This window comes from Pelecanus crispus, chromosome 2 (genome assembly GCF_030463565.1).
Source record: "Pelecanus crispus isolate bPelCri1 chromosome 2, bPelCri1.pri, whole genome shotgun sequence".
NCBI lineage: Eukaryota > Metazoa > Chordata > Aves > Pelecaniformes > Pelecanidae > Pelecanus > Pelecanus crispus.
Window position 1 is genome coordinate 112,177,983 of NC_134644.1, and position 18,642 is coordinate 112,196,624.

General features: G+C 34.3%; 1 protein-coding gene across 3 annotated transcripts in view; it reads left to right on the forward strand.

The window, feature by feature from the left end:
* RTTN (rotatin) overlaps window positions 1-18,642 on the forward strand; it is a 93,080-nt gene that overhangs the window by 52,425 nt on the left and 22,013 nt on the right. For all 3 annotated transcript variants that reach the window (XM_075705293.1, XM_075705295.1, XM_075705296.1), the window contains 8 exons: window positions 400-471; window positions 4,660-4,852; window positions 7,774-7,856; window positions 14,348-14,459; window positions 15,202-15,400; window positions 16,474-16,564; window positions 17,582-17,735; window positions 17,890-18,027. In XM_075705293.1, the coding sequence (XP_075561408.1) occupies window positions 400-471; window positions 4,660-4,852; window positions 7,774-7,856; window positions 14,348-14,459; window positions 15,202-15,400; window positions 16,474-16,564; window positions 17,582-17,735; window positions 17,890-18,027 (1,042 nt within the window). The remainder of the gene's footprint in view (window positions 1-399; window positions 472-4,659; window positions 4,853-7,773; window positions 7,857-14,347; window positions 14,460-15,201; window positions 15,401-16,473; window positions 16,565-17,581; window positions 17,736-17,889; window positions 18,028-18,642) is intronic.

Below are 18,642 nucleotides of genomic sequence, written 5' to 3' on the forward strand. Positions count from 1 at the left end.
CAGGTTTTTCTGCTTGGTTTTTTTTTTTTTCCAATACTTCTTGTTATATAATGCTCATTCAACAGTATTGACTGTACTGGAACAGTGATGAAAGTATTTTATAAAAAAAAAAAATTGTTTCCTTGTGATTTCTATTCTTTCTCTTCCTTGTGTCTTTTTCTTACCAGCCTTCTCTTGTGCCATGTCCTAATGACATCTGTTGTAGGTGAAGTTTGAGGGGTTTTAGGTTATATCCTTCTAATTTTTTCTTCCCCCCTCACTCCCCGAACATGAAAATCCTTTGTGTTTCGACATACGTCTAAAGCAATGGAATAACATGCACTGTGCTGTTCAATCTGATATGGTTTTTTTTGAACTGTGATGGCTAGATCACAATATTGATGCTTTCATTTTTTTCAGGCTGCTTTTATTCTACAAAATCTCCTTGTGATTCCCATTCCTACAGAAGACGTGAAAGATTGTGTTTGGCAAGTGAGTGACTATTATGTTTGATGAGAAAGGTCATAGTGTCACAAAGAGGTGTTATTTGATATAAAAACTTATGTCAGTATACCTGTAACATATACACTTTAAAAATTACAGGTCTAAGGTGACATTTTGGAAAGAGAAATATATGAATAAACAAATTTCTTTCAAACTTCCAGCAAGCTCAAGAAAAGAACTAAAGTTAGTTTGTATATATTTGCATTTCATGAATATAGTATCTTTGGGCTCCTAGGAAACTTGCATAGTATCATTAACATTTTAGGGTAGAAATTGGTCATTTATTTTACTCACATTTGGAATGCAACATACTTTGTGGTGTATGAGGAAGAAGAAATTCTGAGAATGTGATGTTTATAAAATGTTTTGAAAGAAATACGTAAGTCATGAGAAACAGCCCTTTCCAAAGGAAGATGAAGCAGCTTCTTGCTTAAGTCAATTTAAATGCTTCTTAAAAACATACCCCCTTGTTCAAAGCAGGGTGAACTTGAGCAGGTTGCTCTGGACTGTGTCCAGTTGGGTTTTGAGTATCTCCAAGAATGGAGACGCCACAGACTTTCTGGGCAGCTTGTTCTAATGTTGGACTACCCTCACAGGGAAGAAGTTTTTTCTTAAGTTTAAGTAGAATTTCCTGTATTTCAATTTTTGCTCATTGCCTCTTGTCCTGTCACTGGATACCTGTGAGAAGAGTCTGTTTCCCTTAACTTTCATAGAATTATAGGATCATTTAGGTTGGGAAAGACCTTTAAGATCATCCAGTCCAACCATTAACCTAACACTACCAAGTCCACCACTAAACCTGTTAAGGGGAGAGTAATAATTAATTTCATGTTTCCTGGCTTGGTGGCTGGATTATTTTTTAATGAAAGTAAAAACTAGGAATCATTAAGGTTGGAAAGGACCTCTAAGGTCATCAGTCCAACTGTCAACCCAACACCACCATGTCTACTAAACCATGTCGCAGAGTGCCACGTCTACATGTTTTTGGAACGCCTCCAGGTATGGTGACTCCACCACCTCTCTGGGCAGCCTGTTCCAATGCTTGACTACCCTTTCCGTGAAGAAATTTTTCCTCATATCCAACCTAAACCTCCCCTGATGCAACTTGGGGCCATTTCCTCTCATCCTATCACTAGTTACATGGGAGAAGAGACCAACACCCACTTCACTCCTTTCAGGTAGTTGTAGAGTGATAAGCTCTCCCCTCAGCCTCCTCTTCTCCAGGCTACACAACCCCGCTTCCCTCAGCTGCTCCTCATAAGACTTGTTCTCCAGACCCTTCACCAGCTTTGTTGCCCTTCTCTGGACACACTCCAGCACCTCAATGTCTTTCTTGCACTGAGGGGCCCAAAACTGGACACAGTATTCCAGGTGCGGCCTCACCAGTGCCGAGTACAGGGGGACAATCACCTCCCTGCTCCTGCTGGCCACACTGTTTCTGGTACAAGCCAGGATGCTGTTGGCCTTCTTGGCCACCTGGGCACACTGCTGGCTCATGTTCAGCTGCCTGCCAACCAACACCCCCTTTCTCTCATCAGGTATTTATACAAACTGATAAGAACCCCTGGAAACTTATCCAGTTCTGATCCTGAGTCAGTCATCTCATGTTACCTTCAGGAAGTCTGGTTCATTTTACATAAAGACCTTTGGATCTTGGTTCCCCATTTTTCACTTTTTCTTGCCTTGATACCTGTTCTTTCTGTCCATCTTGCTCCTTCCAGTATGTGAGATTATATCTATGAGAACAATGGTACAGTGTATGTTCTTTTTGAAGAAATTTGCAGATGCAACCATATCCCGTTTTATCTGTTCCTTTCTATAAAAGATCAAGTTAGTGCTGAAAATAGTGCTCCTATTTTGCTAGGATAAGTTATCTATGATTCTGCTGCACCCAAAATCAATTATGCTATTACTTGCAGAGATGCATTTTACAGTATGTCTTATCTTTCCTTTACATCTGATCATAAAGGAAGATACTGAAGTAATCTTACAAGTCTGGCTCTTATTTCAGTCTTCTTGATAAAATATAATTAATAAACAATATAAATAGTAATTCTTTCAATTCATAATAGCAGGGGATTTACAAGAGGCAGACATTGTAACTTGTCAATATAAACTATTAAAAGTTGCTTTTTAGTCTTAAACATTTCAGCGACTATGTTGAGGTGACAAAAATTTAATGCAGTTGCAGAATTCTGGATGAATTCCAGTGCAATTAATAGAAACTTTGAGTCAATGTGATTCTTGTTAAGTGCAATTTAATAGAAATTGATCATCACTTAATAAGTGTTCATGCTGACAGATATGGTAACTGGTAAATTGAAACTGTTGAAAATACAAACAACAATTAAAATTCTAAGATACCACCAGGATCAAATTCTGTATTTCAGAGTTACATTTTTTCCGTTGCACTGAATAAGCTTGTCTGTTGACCTTAATGCAGGCAAGTTCAAAGGATAGCTGTAAGTGAATCTGGGTGAATAGTAGGAACAATGTACCATAGCCAAAGTAGAACATTATCATTTTATTCCTTAGTCAAATAGGGCAGGAAAAGGAAAGGCTGTCAACAGAGTTTGTAGGCCAGTATCTGCACAAGAATGTCCATAGTGTTGCTGTTATCTAGTTGATCTGCTTAGGATTTTTTTGTCATGAATAAAGTCAACCTGTGTAAAGTATTTTAAGACTGCAACATACCATGTTGTATGAAGATTGCTGAAGTCAGAGCACTTTAGGAATGTAATTGATGAGTAACTTTCAGGGCCCCTGTTGTACAATAAAGTGCCTGGCATAGCTTTTTAAACTGGCAAAGACAGTTCTGGATAGTAAAATTTTGACTAAATGTAGATTTCCAAAGTATGCATTTGTTATAGTTGATACAGTCTACATATATTGCTGACAGTGTATGAGTAGAGTTTTATAATTCATTGTAAACAGTTTACATGAAATACTACATTCTTCTTCAAAATGTTTGTCATATGCGATTCTCCATTAATTGGCATAAAAGGCAAATAGTGAAAATAGTCTGTTTATACATTACAGAAACAAAAACGAATGAGCAATAGCCATCTAAAACTCTGGTTATAAGTTACTCTGTAACACAAAATAGTTTTACTGTTTCGGCTTGATCTGTTTTTTGTTTTCTTTTGTATTCTTGGAACATAAGCTTGTATTCAGTGTAAATGGAGGGGTTGCAGGAAATCTAGAGTCTCTTGTGGACAAATAGTGTTTTTCAAATTACTCATTTGCAGTTGATCTACCTCTGCTCTCTCCTGACTGCCAAAGAAAGTTTCTAATTAGCACTGACAAATTTTCTTTCCATAATTTTAACTAGTTTCTTTTTGAAGTACTGCAAGATGCCTCCTAAAACTGCCTTGCAGAATGTAATTGGTTTGAATTTTTCTAACACTTCGGATTTTTATGGTCACTCTAAAACAGGTTATGTTGTAGCTTAATAACACTTCTTGTTTTCTTCTGTTGTCATAGAAAACACTGGAGAAAAACTGCAACAAAGGCAGTCAAATCAAACTGTTTATTTGAAATAAGACTATGAAGTCTTTCCTTTCAGGTGTAAATCCACTTCCCTAGAAAGTTTTCCCTGAAGTCAGTATTTAAAAAGAAATGACTGAAAGCCGTTCTTCAAAGAGAGTTTCTTTCTTTTTATGTCTTCTTTTCTAAATAAACCTTTTATCGTAGTAGATTGACGTGGGTAGATATAGTATAATGGCAGTATAAGTCAGAACAGGATGACCTTTTTAGGATATTTATCTTAGTATGATTGTGCTCTTTTTCTGAAGAAAACTTTTGCATTAGTTGATATCTGTAAGTAGAATTAAATGAGAAATTAAAATTGTAAAGTCTCCTGATACATACACTGTATTAAAACCATCCAGTTACAGCTTTTGGTGGCTTTCTACTTAGCTGTTAACAAATTTCTCAGGAGCTAAATAACTACTTCCATTTTACTAAATCATTACAGTTTTTGTAATATATTATGATTTAGCTCAGCCTTAATAAAAATCTACATTTGATTTTTTGAATCTGTTAGTTACAGCCTGTAAACCGGCTATGTGTATACACACATACACAGTATTAGGCTTAACTTGGGGGTTTTTGACATTTTATTTTACGTAAAAGATTCCTTTTAAGAAATGATCTTTGTGAATTTCATGTCTTCAGGGTCCCTGTGTACATGATGAAGAATCTGGCCTCTCTCAGACAGGAAAACCTGCACTTAAGGCCCTTTTGTATCACTGTCAATTCTATGAACATGTGAATCAGATGGTGAAACACTGTTACCTAGGATGTTATATGTTTGATTTAAATTCTTCCAAAGAAGAAAACCTTATCATAGAAAAAGGTGGTATAACTGGTAAGTGATGTTGATATAATCTTGTAGTATTTTAAACCTACTTAAATAACTTCTAGTTTTAAGTAACTTACCTCAAATAATTCTCACTAAAAATGGAACTGAAAATAAATATATAAACCATGAACTTAAATATGTTAAGTCAAAATGTTGCTCTGAGGATTTAAGAAGTAGATCAGTTGAACATATCTCAGAAAAAGCTCTGAGCTGTTATTTAGATCTTCAAAAAGTTACAAATGGAAAACATGTATTTGGTTCTGCAATACATTTTCTTGCAAAATATTGGGGGTAAAATACTTCTTATAGTTGTGATTTTATGACAGAACAATACAATGAAAGTTTAGGAAAAAGAAATGTATGGACTGTTTCTAAGACTTTTGTTTCTTGAAGTGTTCAACTTTAAAGATACACGAGTAGGAGTGGACTCTAATATGCTGAAGTTAGCTGCATTCTAAGACATTCAGATATAATTTAATTTATAGACTGATCAAATTTAATACTTCAATTGGATTGGCTTTTTTTTTTTCCTAACCTGTATAACCTTGGAGTATTTTAGATCTAACTTTTATATTGACTAATCATTTTCTGAATAATATTTCTAAGTCTTACTATGATGCACTGTGGGAACCCACATTCTTGTCCAAATATGTATTATGATCTTAAGTTTGGAAAGCTAGGAAGTTCTTCAGAGTGCTCAATTAGTAAAAACTGTTCAAGGGAGGGAGAATTAGTAAGTTCATTCTTTTTTGTTTCTTTCTTTTTTGTGTCCCTAAGTTTCTGTATTTCCATCTTCTAAGGCTACACTTTTAAACAATTCTTGTAGGTCTGCTTCTGTTAAACTTATATTACAGAAGCACGAACAGAAGAGGAATGCTATTTTCCCTACCAAGTTATGACTTTATGACAGACCCAAGGAAAAGAAATATTCTTGGTTAACTCACTGAGTTATCAGAGAAATATCTCAGCAGTATAGAAAATTTGAGCCATAAAAGTCCTCAAATTCTGCGGTGGCTGCTTTATTTATCTATAAGTGTAAATTTTTCAGTCCAACACATTTCACTCCTCCCATGGTCCTCTTATTTGTGCCTCTTGGTAGTTCTGTTAGCTGATGCAATATCCTATCTAAGAGCAACTCAAACTTCAGGTTTGTAGAACTTTTCGGTGAGCAGTTGAGGTATCAGGTCATTGAAAAGCAAACCTCCCAAAAATGTTTTTCCAGGAGCCTTGAAATAAGGGGGAAGAAATAAGGAGGTTGGGCTAGATGATCTCTAAAGGTCCCTTTCAACCCTAACCATTCTATGATTCTATGAATAATCTATTATATTTCAGGAACAAGAAACAAAAAAAAGGGAGGACAAGACAATCTTTACTCCTTTACTCCATCTCTAAAACTATAGTGCTTGAAAGGCTTGTAAGTCCTTCATTCATATGTTCAGAATTGTGTTGTTTATCTATAGTGACCTTTTTCTGCTTTTTAGTAGGTCCCTTGTCATCTCTTAATAGAAAATCTTGCTTTGGTTTATCTTTCTGAAAATATTTTTTTGGCCTTTTTTTCCCCCATGTATTTTCCTTACATTTTTCAGGAATATAAAACAATTGTATCCACAAAATTATGTTAAAAATAAGATTAGTTAGCTAAGTTTAGTAACTAGCTAACATATTGTTGTGGTTTAGCCCCAGCCAGCAGCTAAGCACCACGCAGCTGCTCGCTCACTCCCCCTAGCCCAATGGCATGGGGGAGAGAATCGGAGGAGTAAGAGTAAGAAAAACTCCTGGGTTGAGATAAGAACAGTTTAATAATTGAAATAAAGTAAAATAGTAATGATAATAATAACAATATAATGATAATAATGATGATAATAACAATATAATAATGATAATAATAATAACAATATACAAAGCAAGTGATGCACAATGCAATTGCTTACCACCCACCAACAAATACCCAGACAGTTCCCGAGCAGCGATCACTGCTCCCCGGCCAAACCCCCCCCAGTTTATATACCGGGGCATGACGTCATATGGTATGGAATAGCCCTTTGGGCAGTTTGGATCAACTCTTCTGGTTGTGCCCCCTCCCAGCTTCTTGTGCACCTGGCAGAGCATGGGAAGGTGAAAAGTCCTTGACTAGCATAAGCAGTACTCAGCAACAACTAAACCATCAGTGTGTTATCAACATTCTTCTCATCCCAAATCCAAACCACAGCACTATGCCTGCTACTAGGAAGAAAACTAACTCTATTCCAGCCGAAACCAGGACACATATGTATAGGACTTAGACTTTTGTGGGTTTTGCACCCAGAATCTCTGTAATCTAGTGCTTTATTCTTTGTTGTTTTCTTTTCTAAATATATGAACGCCTCAAAACCTATTATTGACAGGTTTTTGCTATAAAATTTTTGGCACTTTTTGTCTGAAACAGATTTACAAAATAATTCTGCCTTCATTATATTTATGAATATGGGTTCTCTTGAAACTGCTTCTCTGAAAATGCAAATTTGAAGGTTTTTGAAGATGAGGACATCTGTTCATCGTGTTTGTGCTGTGAGACCCCGGTATCTTCAGTGCCCTTGTACTATTACATTTTGAATAAAACTAAAGCTGAACTATTGCAGATGACTAAAAGCTATGCAACTGTAGTTTGAGCTAAGTGTAGCTTTTTCGCAGACTATTTTATGTTGCAGATGAAAATTTTATTTTATTTAATTTCTGTTTATTTAAGGGACATGCTGGATAAGAATTCATAGGTACAATGTATGAAAACTTACATTCTGAGATCTTCAGAAGGATAACTGTGGTTGACTACTTTTCTGTTTCACTGAAACAATCCTTTGAAAAGCTTGTTATGCTCTCTGCTGGTCTTGTAGTAATGAAAAAGAAAACTTTTTTGTTTGATTTTGATTTTTATTCTTTTTTTCATACAGATTTTGATGATTCTCTTAATCTTTGGAAGGCTCCATCCAGTCAAAGCCGATCTTCACATTCTCAGTCAACGTCCGAAACTATGGTAACTTATGGAGTAATCTGTTTATTTTAAATATAAAGTTTTTCATGAAATGCTTTAAAGAAAATTAGCACTCTTACAAATGCTAAAAAAATCCCAACAAAACACAAAACAAAACTGAAATTAAACTGAAAATTAAGAAGATGAAACTAAATTGAAATTTACTCTGAAGTACCTTTAATATGCTAAAGAAAACTTTTATGGTTATCTACCAAGGCAAAAATAAATAAAATAGCTTACCTTGACTAGTTAAACGCATAGGGCAGCGTGGAATTCTGTAGCTTCTCGCAGCAAGACATATTCTCTAGAGAATACTTTGTAATTGGCTTTATTGACAAAATGCAGTCATCTCCTTCTATAGTTGTCACTTCTGCTGCTTTTATCCAGACTGTCCTTTCAGAGTGAACCTATATTTACTTTACAGAGCTACAGAACGGGATCAATCAAAACCACAGAAGTACATTGGGTTAAAATTATATTCTGTGTCATAATAAACTGTGGATTCTGAAAATGCTTTTATAAAACATAAAAGTGGCACAAGTGTTTGCAAGACCCAAAATAGACATGAAAAATAAAAGAAAGCAGGTGGCTGCTTGAAAAATTTGTTTCTGGCTAGGACGATTAGTGCAATGAAAGGCTGTAAACATACGCTGTCTTTCGGGATGGAGAATGCAAAGGAGGAGAAACTGAAATACATTCTTCCAGTTCCAGAGCAGATTTGCAATATCAGTTCAGGCTGTGGAGGAAGCTTTTATAACATTCATTAGTTACCTCATAAAAATCATGTTTTCAATGGCTGCAGCGTAACTCAAAGAAAACTCTGACATATTGCACTGAAATCCATTTTTATAATTTTGTATTTTCTTCAAAAATTTTTGATTTATGAAAAACCATCTAATGTAATATGGAAGCCATAATATCATAGCTCAGAAGTTTCTTTTCTGTTAAACAGATGTGCTGATATGACAAAGAGTGTTAAAGCACAAGATACTCTTTTATTTTATTGACTAAAATTGTTATGCCCAGTTTTGCTGTGGATTGTGCTAAAAATAAAACCATAAAAAAGCTAGTATTGAAATTCTGTCTCAAAATATTTCACAATTATACTTTTTCCTTACTGTTTTGACTCTCTATTATAAATGTATTGCTGTCTAGTACTGTTACCATTATCCTGCATGTTTTTAATAATTGAGGAAAATGTGTACTCTAGTTTTAAGCTAAAATTTATCTTTTTCAGAAATTTTATTAATGAATTTGATTTTCGTTTATCTAAACCAAACCGAACCAAAACCCTCCAAAAATGCTTAGGGTTATTCTAAACACAAATATTCAAATTTGAATATTTGAAACTAAAAGAAATGAAAGTGCGTGTAAATCAGGAAGTAGATGCTAACATGAATGCTGCTTAAAAAACATTTATGTAAGAATCTCAGGTTGTTTAAAAGCAGTTGTTTCCAAATTGCTTTTTACTGAATAAATTGAGTGCCACTTTCTTATAGGAATACAATTTGTACAAGTTTCATCTTGTTTTGTTCATGTTACTTGAGGGAAAAATTAAATTTCAGCAATTCTTATCAGGGTTGAGTGTCTAATCTACTTAAACGTGTGCTTGAGTTCTCATGAAGAGTTGAAGAGTTCTTTACATGAAATTGCTTGAGCTTCTGTAGCTTGAAAAAATAAAAAAGGAAAAATTAATTTGGAATCTACTGGATCAAATTAATGTATTTTTATTTATATGTGTAAAGTAGCATCATAGTTTAACATAAAGGTATAGCTCTACAATTCCATTTAACAAATGGACAGCTAATTATTTAAAGTGGAAAGCACAGTGTAATACTAAGATACATTAGCTGTAAGAGCATAATCTTAGCAAATATGAAGTCTGCAACATCTGGAAGACGGATGTGAATGAGTGTAAGAGAGTTTTATTCAAGTTTGTTTTCTGTTTTGTTTTGTTTTCCTTCTTCCCATAATACATATAAAGATTTCACACAAAAACTTTGATTGTCGCTTATAGAAGTTAATTTAATTTCCATTTGTCCTTCATGGACCTCTTTCACAGCTGTAAACTCTTTTTTTTATTAGCTAAGTTTCTTACCTTTAAAAAAATACCACTGCTGACATGACAGATGGTAAGTTTCCAAGCTGGAAGGCAAGATGCAGAGGTCTGATGTTCCAATGCCAGTATTAATTAGGAGAAGAAAGATAGAGGAAGGGAACTGACGCTAAATACAAACTGTATTTCAGAGGGCAGTTAATGACTATTAAGTGTCTTTCTAGTAAAGTTTGGAAATACTTTTAAAAACTCAAACTTGTCCAGAAATCAAGCAATTGCAATTTATTCCTGTATAACTTCACATTTTATGTTCCTACAGTTTGGCCCAAAGCTTTCCATTTTGGTGTATGAGAAAAAGAAATACATTTATGAAGTCATTACCAAAAGTTTGTAGAAGTTTGTCTCTAAATTTTATATATTGGTGGTACCAGGAAGATATAGTTATTCCAAGCCCACTAGATGGCATGCTTTCCCCATTACAGTTGAAAGGGAGTCTGCAAGTCCTATTTGAATGGATTTTTTTTTTCTTTGGGTGTATGGTACAGATTTGATACAACAGCCACAAATAATTGAGAGTTACCAGCTACCAAACCAAGTAGAATTGTTTCTATTGGAAGCTCTTCTCTGATATTTTAATAATATTTTTAAAAAAAACAAGTTCTTCTAAATATGTCCATATCCATTCATTTCATAAATGTCAGTCTAGGAAGCTGAAACTGCTTTTTGCTTCAGTAAGCCAAATCCTGAAGATCTCTGCAGAAGCAAAAATGATGTCTTTTTACTGAACTATATGAATTTCTTTTCTGCAAAAAGAAAATTCTCCTGGATATTTTTCATATTTGAAAACAATTCTGACAAAAAGAAAAAGACACTTAGTTTTCTTTGTTTTCAGATTTCATGTAATCAATACTTTAATTGAGCTGTCTGCTATCAAAGGCTGATTTCACACTGTTCGTATAACCTTAAGAGAAAATAGTATCTAAATTACTTTTTGGCTTCACCTTTTTTTCCCCATCCCCAAATTTTTCCCCAAATTTGCAGAAAGTAAAAATGAGAAAAATTAAAAAGCAAGTATATTTATAACAGAAATTATTCTTTTTTTACTCTAGTCTATAAAATAGTCTGTCAGAGGTCTTGCAGAGGCCATGAGTATAATTTTGCCCATTTTATAGAGCAAAGAATAGCAATGTGGGGATGAAATCAATAATTCAAGGTCATGCAAAAGACAACAGCAGAGCTGGATTGTCTGTGCTCTGTTAACTCATATGGACTGTATTTAGTGTCTGTAAGATCTCAATGGATTACAGATTTTTTCAAATTTATCTTTATTTTTCTCTACACTGGAATGTGGATGCTGTAAAAAGTCCAATTCTGAGAAGATTAAAAATCTTTGTCTTTTATAGAATTCATAGTTTGAACATTCGCTCAGGTTATCATTACACAGAGCAAATCCTTCTTCTTATTTTACCCAACATGTTTGTTTTGTGTTTAGTATGTATGATTGAGAACACCAATCAGCATGGAGATACGAACTTGCTTCACACTGCATGAATACACTAAGGCTGTTATGTGCCCAGGACTGCTTAGCAAAATGAGCAGTTATTTAAAAACTTGAGCTAAAAATGGTGCAGGTTAAAGATCTACAGACATCTCCCAGATAGCTTTGAGTCATGGCCACTCTTTCCTATGAAATCTTCTTGCTATTTTACAAAAATGTGTGCGCTATTTTCCAGTACCATGGTTACCAAAATGCTATACAGTTAAGTGATTTAAACCTTTGAAAAGAGAACTGAATAGAATTAATCACTGCAAGCCTGTTAAAGCAATGCCAGAGGGATTTTTATACTAGAGGTTAAGAAAAGACCTTTTATTCATATCTAGCAGATAAACGGCAAAGCCCTCACATTTCTCCTGTATTTCCACTCAGACAATTTTTGTGTTCTTTTGTATTAGTTCTAATCTGCAGTTGTCATCTCCCCCCACATAAAACCCTTTCTCTTTCCCAATTAAACCCCCTTCCAAAGTCTGTTGTTTCACTGTTAAGCAACAGAATGCTTTATTGCTCCAAGAAAGAATATGGTGGCAGTAGTAAATATCCTTTACTAGATACAATGTCCCAGACTCCCAGTTCATCCTTATCAAAGGTGATTTATAAAAGTGGTAATATCTTTTCTTTCCTGGAAGGCAGAACACTGTGGAAACAACTTCATTGTGCTACTGTATGTTTTCTGTTAAGATAGCAGAAAATTTCTGGTTTTAACCCACGTCCCACTGTGAAGCAATTACCAATGAATGTTCTATCAGTGCAGGAAGCTGGTATTTTTCTGACCAGATAAAGCTTTTATTGATTTTTTAAAAAAAACCCCATATCTAAGACCTTATTTTTATTTCTTTTCCCAAAATGTTTAGACAGTTTTAGAAGATGGAGAAAGAATTGTGTGATGTAGAAGCTGTTATTTACTAATATGTGAAAGCTTGCATAAATTCACAATAATATCTTTAAAACTACTCTCAGTATACCAATAATTCCTTTAAGGGCTCTACTTGTTGCAGAAGAACCATATGGACTGTTAGAAGTTGCATTTTGGGTTTGTACTTTTTAAGAAAAGGAGTTATGTTTTTTGTCATTTATTGGAATGAATGGAATTGAAGTATATTGCTGAATAAATGCAGAATTTATCATGTGTCAAGATGGATTGATTTACTCTAATATAAATAATGGATTTCAATAATTAATGAGCAAGCATGAAACTTTAAATAATATATTTCGGTTGGCAAATACGGGTTTTATTTGTATACTCTAAACAGAATTCGGTACTGCATTTTGCTAACAAGACAATTAATTAGCCAAGCATGTCCTAGTGTTCATGTGACCCAAGCTATATGTGAATCCTGGGTTTCAGACATGCACCCCAAATCTTACTGTAGCTTGTCTTCTGTGTTACAATAACCTTCAGGCTTTTTTGACGAACGACTGAGCATGCTTCAGGAGAAAGATTCAAGACTGTAGGGTGGACAGTAGTGGGAGACCAGGGGAAAACAGGGGAGAGAAGGGAGTTACAGCATGGAGATGGCAACCTTTAGCTCATGCAGGGACTTGGTCTCAAGTAGAGATGTGCTGATAGAAGCCTAACTATTTGGAAGCTGTGGAAGGTGGGGTTAAACCTTCTAGGGGATGACAAAAGACTAAGTAGAGAGTTTCTGTAGCTCAAAATGCTGCTGAGTAAATCAAAGCCAAACCTGGAAAGCAGTGACCTAACTGCAAGGATACAATAGCTAGCTAGGAAGGAAGTAATCTAATTTCCTTCCCTCCACCCTTTTTGTCAATTATGTCACTTTTGATTTTTCCTCAGGTAAAAAAATATTCCAACTGATATTCTAATAAAACTTTAAAAAGAAAACCTTTGAAATATTTTGGTCTTCCTCAGAAAGCTCACTGTGAGGAAAAGTCTAACAACATTCTTCTTCAAGCTGTGACTGTCTCAGGATTTCACTGGGTTCCCCAACGTTCTGTATTCTTTACGCTGTATAGTGACACTCTTGAAGAAAATTTATCTGATGTGAATTGTCCAGCTAGAAGACAAAAAACAGAAGTGAAAAGTGACTTGACATGGGAGATGCTTATCCGATACTCTGAAACAAGTCACAAGTCTTGTGTCACGAAAGCATATTATTAAGCTGGAGACTCTAGGTTGTCTGATCTCAAGCTTTTGGTTTTAACACAGTAGCAAGAGCATTAAGAACTTTTGAAAGCATGCAAAACTAATCACATGATACATAATGTAGAATTGGTAGGAGGAGCATGGTAATATGACAGTAAAATTATCTACTGTCATGTAAAAATCTCATATCTTCACCATGAAATGAATACATGTAAGGATCGCAGGACTAAGGTTAAGAGAAATACCCAGAGATGGAAAGACTTTGGAACTTCAACTTTGGCTGATGACTAATGCACTTGTGATATTTTTATATGTGAGCGTGTCCTGGTACAAATGAACAAGTGCTGATGCTCTCAGTAGAGCAAATAGTCCATGAAAAACTTGAGTTTAAATGCTTCAGTAATGCCTTTATATCTTTGTCCAAACATAGATTGAATCAATTATATGGATGAAAAAGAAGGATGAAGAGGAGGAATTTTCAGTAACATGGGCATTGATCAGTTTTTAACTGAACTGATTCAGGCTGTTCATATTGCACATCTTTCAATAGTTTCAATTATTGGATGTTTATAAATGATATATATACACACATATAGTGAGCAAAATGTAATCCAATCGGGTTTGAACAGTAATTTTTACATTGTTTTTGGTTTTGTGAGTTTGTTGGGTTTGGTGTGTTAGTGCGGCTCCCCTCCCCCCTCCCCCCTGAAAAATATAAATAGAACTCTGCTCTATAAAAGCTGGAATCAACTTGTTTTCTTTTTATGTCTTTCTAGATTGGGTCTGCATCACCATCACTGGGGAGTGTTCCTGAGCTTCAGGCAACAGTCCCAAAGAATTCAGCGTGTTTTATTCCTGCAACTGTAGTTGATCGGCTTACAGCACAAGGTAAGTCAAACTTTGAGTTTGTGTACATAATGATGAATACAATGTATTAGCCTGCCCATGTTCCAGTATTCGTACATGCACGTAAAGCTTGCGTATTGCTGGAACAATCACCATTGATGCTTCTAGTGGTTGTTTTGGAAGACAAAATGAAATGAAAATAGGTGAAATGCATTTGACAGAAGTAAGTGAAAACGGTTGATACTGCTTGAAATGTAATTCAAGACTTAGGTTCTATTCCTGTCATCCAGTCACTCTTTCAAAACATTCAGTTTTGGTAAAGCTGTCATATACATACATGCACATGCCCACACATGCACACACACACACACAGATGTATATATAATTCTCTTTATATGTAGAAAGATAAAAATGGATATAATGTAAAAAAATATAGAAAATGATGTATGTGGAAAACGATATCCACAAATATAAAATATTTTTCTGTTAAGGAAAGAAGCGGAAATTTATTTCTTTCCAAATTTACCGTTTATCTTTAATGGTTATTAGTGCCTTGTAGAAGGGACATTTTATTTCAGAGCTATTTTAAATAACACTTTTCCTGTATCTGATTTCTTGGTTGCTTTTTCTTTTTTTTTTCTTGTTCCAGAATATACTGTTTTAAATGTAGAGGGAACTTGGATATTTTATGAAAAAGAAAAGCGATTTGTTTTATGTAAATGCTGTAATTAATCTTTTGTGGTTTTTTTTTCTTTTTCTTTTTTCTTTATTAAATACATTCTAGGACAAAGTGATACAACCACAACAGAATCTCCAAGTCAACATGATTCTCCCATGTCTGCTACTCTGTCTAAACAGCGTGCTGTAGTCACACCTGCCCTTTTGTCAGCTGTTTGCAGCCTTCTGCACAATCTGTTGGTTGTCACACCACAAGATACTGGAATTGCTCTTCAAGAAGCACATTTGCTAACAGCTCTCAGCAGGTATGAAATCAGTAGCTGCTGAACTACGAACAAGGTGTAGCAATAGAGGTGAAAAGTTTGAAATGAGATCTAACAGTGTTTGTTACCAAAACTGTTAAATATATTGACCACTTCTTGCTTCTGAAGTGTTCAAAAATGCTTTTTTTTTTTTTTAAATACAGTCAACAAAAGAGAGGAAGTTGGATTATTTATTTTTTTCACAGAAAAGGTAGTCATTGGTGATTCCATTTGTGGTGTCTGTCTTCTGCAGGACTACTGTGTTCCTCTGGTAATGTTTTAGGTTTTTGTCTAGAAGACCATTTAGTGATCCTTTTTAGAGAGGTAATTTTTAATTTTTTTTTTTCTTTAGTAGAACAGTACATGATATAGTCAGGTATTGAGAATTGCAGATCGTTTCAGTTCATTTTATGATTTTCTTCTTTGAATTGTATGCAATATTTTGAGGATGAGCCAAAGGCTGTCACAGTAAAAGAGAGTAAATAATGCTTGCCAGATATGGGAAACTATTGGATGACAGACCCTAGTGTTTTGTTCTTTTTTAAAGAAGCAACCACTTCAAAATAGTCTTCAGATTGTATTCCATGCTTCCACTTGCATCATAACAAATTCTTTCATCTGTAGAAAGTGTTTGGAAGTCCTGAAGTGCAACATGAAAATTAGTTCAGGGGTTTTTTTAAGGTTTTCAAGAGCTTTTGTAGTGGCTTTTCATACTGCAATTAATGAAAAAAAAAAAAAAACCAAACCCCAAACAAACCCAACAACCCTTGTTTGAATACAGTTTATATTATGACAGAGCTGTTTATTCTTCTACAGGAAAGAAAATAAGCAATCAAATATAAACAAACAATTTTTACCAGTGCAGTAACAACCATTGGAATTTGTTAGTCTAACTATTTTGAAACAACTTACTACTACTATAGTGCCATTGCACTAAACTTACTGCTAAACCCCACTATTTTAAGAAAGTTCTTAATAATTTTTTACTCTGTTTATTTAAAATGTTCACTTCTATGGAATGTTAAGTTAGTAGAGTGTTTAGTTATATATTTCTAACCAACTTTATTTTATTTTAGTCTTGTAAGTGCTAATCTGGTTGAGAGATGTATCTTGGAACTGAAAACTCCATTGGGTCATCCATGTCATATAGAACATGTAAAAGCTCAGGTTAGAGAAGCCTTTGTTACTTTCTAATTTTTTAAAATTTTTTGAATTATGGAATGAATTACATTTGCATAATCTGTGTTCATTAACATAGTCCATACACACTGCTATAAGCTACTTTCATGTGAATCTCTGTGCTTTTGACAAGGTTTAAGAGAAAATAACCCGTGTTATATTCAACACAGAACAATTCATTTCTGTGTTAGAACTATACCTAGAACCATCAAACTGAAAACCAATTGTGTTTTAAGAACACAAACTGAGTTTAGCAGTTACAGAAATCATGTAGTAGAATTTCTTTGTACGGTATTGAAGTACGAGCCAGATACAGTTGCTGACACACTTCATACTTATTTTCCGCAACAAACCTGGCTGCTTTGCTTTGTCTCCAATCCTGCAGACACTTACGTAGTTCTCAATTAATTTTGATTAATGCAAAATGTATAGGATTGCTGCCAATGAAACTACTTTTGTATCAAATTTAACTCTGTATAGTTAACATATAGAACATATTATCTTCATGGCACAGCACCATTTTAAAGCTTCATAACCCAGGTTATGAAGAAAATGTGTTTTTGCAGGAATCTTGTGAGAATAAATAAATGAATATGTTGGGAATAATTTTTTTCCTAAAGCTTCGAACTGAGCTTCTGTTTTCAGGAAATACACATATATTTGTCAATATTAATGACCATTTTTTATGGTTTTCTTTGTGAGCTTCAAGAGAATATGATGCTGTACATATAACGAGAGTCATGACTTTCTCACAAGGAACTTTATTCTTTGTCACTAGAAAATTGATTTCACACATTTCCAAACTAGGAATTCTGTTTCATTTTATACAGTAAAAATTAGGACAACAACTTTTAATTTATATCCTATTATTTCTTTTAAGTGGTGTTTATTAATTCCAAATGTTATGAATAAGTTGAGGTAATGTGAGTATTTAAATTAAAAAAAAATATGTGGAAGGTGCAAATATATGGCTTTATTTCATATCTTTTTAAAAATATTTAACAGGTGTTATTACTACTTCAATACTTGTCATCTGTGTCCCGACTTCTGAAATCATGTTTATTGGTGGACTCTCAGCTTGTAATCCAGGATGAACTGTTGAAACCTCTGTTGGGAAATACCTTCACAATTCTTGCCATTCGCTCCAAAGATGGGTTAGGTAATGAAGTACTTTGTTTCCAGCATAGCCAGGCAGACACAGGTCTTCATTTACGTACCACCTTCATTTAAATTGACAGTTGTTGTCAGGCTTAGCTATCCAGGTTTGTGCACATGTATAAATGGTTTAATTTTTTTCTATGTTATCTTTGCAGATACCGAATTAACATCTGTATTTCATGAAACACGGGTAGACTTTTTCAACCTTCTAGCTACATTATTGTGGAAGAGTGGCCAAATATCTTTTCCATCTGTGACAGCAGCCTTTGCAAATCATTGTACAGCAATAATTGGTAATAACTATTCCTGGATGGGTTTTAACCTAGCAACTACTAAAATAAACAAACAAATAGAAAAGAGGGGCATTCCTGTTTAGATACTATTAAGTAATTACCAATGCATATCCAGAATGAAAACCAAATGTGTCCAGAGCTTGACTGACTTTTTCCCTTAATTGGATTTTTATAACTCTTTCATATACCATCAGACTAACTTTTGATAAATTCACAAATTTTGTTTGCATATATGGGTTAGTAATTCTAGTTGTAAACCTTAACCAAATACGGCACCTTTGAGTAGAGCCTGAAATGATCCATTAGCATTTAATTTTTTTCCTTTTTTTTTTTTTAATATCTTACATAGAAGGAAAGCAAAATTTTGAGGGGAAATAAGAGATATAGGAATTCAAGATTATTATACAGGGTTTTGTTTGTTTGTTTTTTAATTATTCCTTTATTAGTTACTTGCCTAGTCAGGGCTATAGGTCATCAAGATTCTATGACATCTTTCAGTACTGAAATATGAGCATAGTCCTCAAGCTTGTGATTTCAGCCAGGTGCATGTTAAGTGATCTGGTGAATCCAAATCCAATTGCACATAAAGCAGCTGATGGGTACTGTTGGTATTAT